At 36.9% G+C, this 5,902-nt stretch overlaps 1 protein-coding gene across 1 annotated transcript; it reads right to left on the reverse strand.

Annotated features, from left to right (window-relative positions):
- Positions 1–839: 839 nt before the first annotated feature.
- kiss2 (kisspeptin 2) lies at positions 840–5,686 on the reverse strand. The gene is made up of 2 exons (XM_069907714.1): positions 5,593–5,686; positions 840–1,223 (listed from the first exon to the last, which is right to left on the reverse strand). The coding sequence occupies exons 1-2, from the start codon at positions 5,684–5,686 to the stop codon at positions 907–909; spliced, it is 411 nt and encodes a 136-aa protein (XP_069763815.1). The 3' UTR covers positions 840–906.
- Positions 5,687–5,902: the final 216 nt, after the last annotated feature.

The following is a 5,902-nucleotide window of genomic DNA, read 5'->3' on the forward strand; positions in this document are numbered from 1 at the left end:
CTTTAACTTTTGTCCACCGTAAGGCAGACGGAGAGTGGCCACTTTGAACAGCGCCCCTCACAGAAACCCACAGCACCTGGTGCTCCTAGGCGGTCTCCCCTCCAAGTACTGACCAGGCCTGAGGCCGCTTAGCTTCTGAGTTAAGACATGGGCAAAGAAAATTCCACCCAAATTTCAGTTTGATTGATTATCTGGAGACCATCTTTATGTTTTTTGAGATGAGGAAAATTTTCTGGGCGATTGGAATCGGTGCACTTGCTTGGGTCGCTGTTGAGTTTTTCAGCTGGTTGGCTTTTGGGTCGTTTGATGTTGGCATGTCTACGTGTGCCTACACCTTTGGAATGAGGAATGTCACTATCTAAGCTGTTGGAGCACACGTTGCTTTCCTCAACATCCAGACATCGATTTAAGTTTAAAACTTTATTTTGGCACGTAAATATCAGGAATGATTTGCTTGAGCTTTTAAAACAAAGACACATAAGCAACAAGTGCATCTTAATCCATTACCTTCATCTTGACATTACACTGGAAAGCTAAATGAACAGCAGGGTTTGACTTATAACCAGTCAAAACTTGACATTAGCTAATCATGTACAGTAGAAATAGATCTAGAACTATTTGAGGTTAATACTTTTATACTCCAATTGACATTGAGTTCATTCATCACATGAGTTGATACAAAAGAATTCAATTCTGCTATATTTATTGCATACCTGGAGAACATTAACTCACCCACAACATTCAGGACATACAAAAGTAATGCAATTCTGCTGGGTTTATCAACTTATCGAAACAGCACAGATAGCAGCGAGTCATTTTTGGTCTCCATGGATACTGCATTTTTATATCACATATACAACATTCAACAAGCCTCTACTACGAAATCTAACACAAGCTGTTCAGCACTCAGCACTGGCCTCGAGTGTCTTTACGTGGTGGTGACTTGCGCTGCCAAAGATAAGGGAGTCTGTTCCCATTTATGACCAGTGTCTTCCAGTTCACTGAGCCATCATCATCTCTCTTTCCAAACCGCAGTCCAAAGGGGTTGAAGTTAAACTTACTCCGGGTGAAGCGGAGTTTGCAAGAAATCTGACTCTCCAGATCGCTCTCTTGGAGAAAGTAGCACATGCTGGATTGTTCCGATGATTTCTGGCCATCTAAATTCTGACCCAAGTCATGGGATTCCCTGGGGAATTCAGATTCCCGAGCTGGGTACATTGAATCTGCGGCCAGGAGATGAAGGAAAGAGGACAATGAGATAACACTGATCATTGAAATAACAACCAAAAATGCTGTAAAAAGTCGGCAGGTCAGACAAGCATCAGTGGAAAAGAGAGTTTCAGAATTAATGTTTTAGGTCAAGGCCTTTAGAAATGAGAAAGTTAGTTTTAAGTAATAGAAAAGAGGGAGGATGCATCTGTGATCTGACATGTTGACCCTCTCCCTCTCCCCACTGATATTTGGTCGATGGTTCAAGCATTTTTTTCAGATTTCTTTCATTTCCAATTTTTTTATTTTCAAATTCACATCATTGTGTAGTTAATTTTGATTCTAGAAGTTTATTTTTCAATCTTTTTTATTAACATTTCATAATATACTCAGCATAAGGGGAATAGAAATAACACAATTAAAATGGTCTGTCCAAGTCTACATCGTATCAGAATCATACATAAATTTCAAAGAGTGAAAATATGACATATTAGAAATAATTCTCCTAACAAAGAAAACAGAGATAAAGAAATAATTATTATATATTAAAAAAAACCCAACGACTCTACAAAAAAAAATTTTTTTAAAAACAACTGACCGGCCTAGAATAGATGTTTATCAAATTATGAGGTGCCGATTGGGTAGATAGAGTCTTTTTCCGAGTCTGGAGAATATAATTTTATGGTGAGAGGGGGGGGGGGAAAGTTAAGAGTCAGAGCTTCATCGTTAAAAAGAGATTTGTGGGGCAAGGTTTCTGCCCAGTGAGTGGTAGGTGCCTGGATCGCATTGCCAGTGGAAGTGGTTGAAACACGTACTATTGCAATATGTATGAGGCATTTAGATGGAAGCATAAACAGGCAGGGATTAGGGGAAGGAGCTGGGTTTCGTTGGGACTGGCATTCAGGCACAGCACAGAAACAATGGGGTGAACGACTTATTTGTTCTATTTGAACACTGTCTCAAAATTTATCCCCTGTGCTTGGATAGCAAGGTATTAAAGTTCAAAGCGTCAACTGGACATACAATAAAGCCACAATGAAAGTTGTGGGGATACAATTACAATAAATCTATAATTTTCATTTCATCTAATTAGTTTATAATTCAGAATTTTCAGAAAACAAAAATAAATTATTTTTGTGCATTTTTCTTCAGGACCAAAAGCCCGTTCAATTAACCAACTTTCATTTCAGATCGGTGCAAACAGAGATTTTACAATGGAAATTAAGGCACAGATAAAAGACCAATCACCCCATCTTGCTCTGGTCCCTTCATAGTTCAACACCATTGACCATCTTTGCTGAACACCCTTTTATACATTTTCACAACAAAATCAAGTGAAGTTCATTTCTGAAAGCTGCAAGTGTTCTTTTGTATCCGCAGGCAATGCTTTGCTGGTAAGTGGTGAGCGAAATAGTAAAATATTCATGGGAAAGGGGGAGAAATCCAAACTTTTTCCTTGGACCAATTGCTCCCAATTGGGCCCTGCGCCTAAGGGGGCCCTGCCCTAGGGTAATATCTATGCTAGTCTTGTCAAATACACACAACATATTGCAACATACACCTAACACCACATGTCAGGTTTTATAGAGAACAGCTAAAATTTTAATTTTCTTCTGAATTCTTAAAAAGTTAAAAAGTGTTTGTTTATACTGTTTATATTTTGAATTTTTTTTACTGTATAGTATAAGTTCTCAAAATAACGACCTCCAAAATACCGGATTGCCTAAGATATACCGAAATATTGAGTCGAAATTTAGATATAGCGCCACTAATTGTCAAGCTTTGAACATCTGTGCACTAATGAACAGTTTGGCAATATATCCATTGAATCTGAAATTACCAGGAGTTTAAATTTAGACAATATCCTAAAAGACTTTGGAGAGAAAAAAGCAAGAAAGATAACTTTTTCAAAATAAAAGGCAAAAATAATATGACTTATTTAGAATTTATTAATGATGAGTGATTTTTAGAAATCTAAAAAAAGAACATTTGTTCTCAACAATGCTGTTTACTTAGATTTTTAATGTTTTCCTAAACAAAAAATAAAATTAATATTTTTACTAAATCATTTTACAGTCACTAAAACAAGTGATTTTGTAACTATTTACTTTTCAAAGGTAATCTACTCATTTTATTTGTTTACTTGAAGACTTATATGTATGTAATTTTATATTAAAATATGCTTAGATCCATTTGGTCCATTAACACTTTTTAAGCATACATTTTGATTGCTTTCTATTCTACCATAGAGATATAAAGTCTATAATAAACTTTATTTATATCTTTAAGATTTGACAGACCTTGGCTGTGAACCTAAAACCCTGCAAAAAATGTTTTCAATTGGGCGCCACAGCTCCTAAGGTTGGCCCTGGCTAGTTCATTGACCTTTGGTTTAATTTAGCCTAGATTGTTATTTCCATGTGTTTCTAACACATTTTTCTTGTGGACGTATCCCCTGACCACTTCCCAAAAGCCTGGCTCCAGTGTTTAGGAGAATCATTAAAAGTTTCCAGGAAATCCACCCTTGTTTGTCTAATCCTAACCCTAATTCTAATCACTCTTTATAGTTTAATCCATCAAGGCCAGATGTTATCCTGGAAATTTCTCATTGCACTCATTCCAAGATCAATCAAACTAAAGTATACCATAAAGCACAGTCCATGGTAAAGATGTGTTCCGATTTGCACTTTATGCCCCGTTAGAAGCATAACTTCTCTTTGCAAGTTTACTGGGTTTCCAAATACGAAGGCCTGAATATTATTGTGTTTTTTTTCTTATACTTTCTGATGTATGAAGTGTTTTTTTGTACATATTTCCAAAGCCTCCATTTTAGTCTCACACTATTTGCTACAACTTTCAAAAATTGGTAAGTCCATTGATATTTTCTTGTAGTTTTTCTTCTACTTGCACATGTAAAACTGCTACTTACATTATTGTATCCTTTTTAATCTTCATTATCTGGCTTGCCAGTCTCCAAACTGAGTCGTCACAGTGATACTCCACTAATTGGTGAATCTGCTCAATTTCCCTGCTCATTGCCTCCTGACATTGAACCAATTCTCCAAACTGGATCAATAATGTACCTTTAATTCACCTTGCGCTGTTGAAAGGGACTTTCTTACATGCCTTCTGGAAATGCATATCAATAACATTCATAGATATGATCCTGTCCACTAATTCAGTCATCTCCTCAGAATAAAAACTTTTCAACCAGCTTATTAAAGCTCAAACTATACCTCATACCTCTCACTGATCAGCTGAAATTTTTCACTGCATCCGATCACAGTTTCCTAGATGTTGATTACTTTCTAACAGTAGAAGTTCAGAAAACAGTTTGATATTTCTTTGCTTTTTCTTTCCTTTCTTTCTCTCATCTTTCCTAAGTCTTGCCTGCACTATTTTCCAATTAAACAGGGTGGTTCTTCGGTTGAAAAGAATAGAAGATAATGATTTGCATATCTACTTGTATCACTTCCAATAAACCACATATCAAGGAGATTTCCATTCCTGGGCAGATGCCATTCTCTATCATCATGGCTAAATCCATTATTTTAAATTTGCAAATAGGAGTTTTGATGGATCCCTGTGACGATTCCCGAAATAGTTCCCTTGGCCCATGTTCTATGTGTGTTCTGCTATAAATGTAGGTGCAAAGTAAGTATTCAACAACTTTGCAATTGTTTTATCTGCAGTGTTACAGTAATCCCTTTTAAGGCACTTACATTTCTCCAAATCTAATTGTAAAGTTGTCTTGTGTCGATTTTGACATTTCTTGCAAGTTTCTTTCAATTAACAATTTTCTTGACCTTGCTGTTCTGCTCTTTTGAACCATGAGCTCAAATAACTGAATAAAGACTGCAGACACCATGCTTGAAGTAAAAAAATGCAACGTTGGAGAAATTCAGCAGGCCAACCAGTGTACTTTATATAGCAAAAATAAAGATCCACAACCAGCGTTTCCAGCTTGAACCCTTCCTCAAGGGATAACCCAGATTTTTGCTTATACCTTGAGGAAGGACTCAAGCCCGAAACGCTGGTTTTGGATCTTTATCTTTGCTTTACAATGTTTCTCCAACAAGGTGTTTTTATTTTATTGCAATAACCCCCATTTGTACTCTTATTAATTTGGAAATTCTAGGAAGCAACTGCGCATGAAGTAGTTGCCTTGACCCGTCTCTAGTTTTGCTAATATTGGTATTACTAAATTATCTTACACCCGTAATTAGATTTTGCAGGGTGGAACGAAAGTATAATAGCTATGGCATGTATAAATATTAATTCATATTGATAAAATAATGGAAAGCATAATTGGGTTCTATTTTGTCCACGAGCATCGACTGTATCATTTATAGATCTCGCCGCGAATTGGCTTGTTAGACGTACCTACTGAGGCGAATTTGTCATAGGAGACCGGTTTCCCCAAGTATCCATTCTGGCAATGTACAACGACAGCCACGAACAGCAGCAGTCTGGTCATGTCATAAACCTGCAGAGAGAGGAAGAAACACAACACAACAGATCTTCCTCGCTAATAAATCTAAATCGTTGCCATTGTTGTCTTAGAATTTCAGGCAAGGCACGTCTCTCAGTGATGAAGAACTTCATCCGACTGAATAATGCAACGGGTTCCTGGACGGCGGAGTTCAGTTCTAATCTGAGTGAAAAGCATTTAAATTCTTACGGCCGGAAAAGA

This window comes from Narcine bancroftii, chromosome 13 (genome assembly GCF_036971445.1).
Source record: "Narcine bancroftii isolate sNarBan1 chromosome 13, sNarBan1.hap1, whole genome shotgun sequence".
NCBI classification, from domain to species: Eukaryota; Metazoa; Chordata; class Chondrichthyes; order Torpediniformes; family Narcinidae; genus Narcine; species Narcine bancroftii.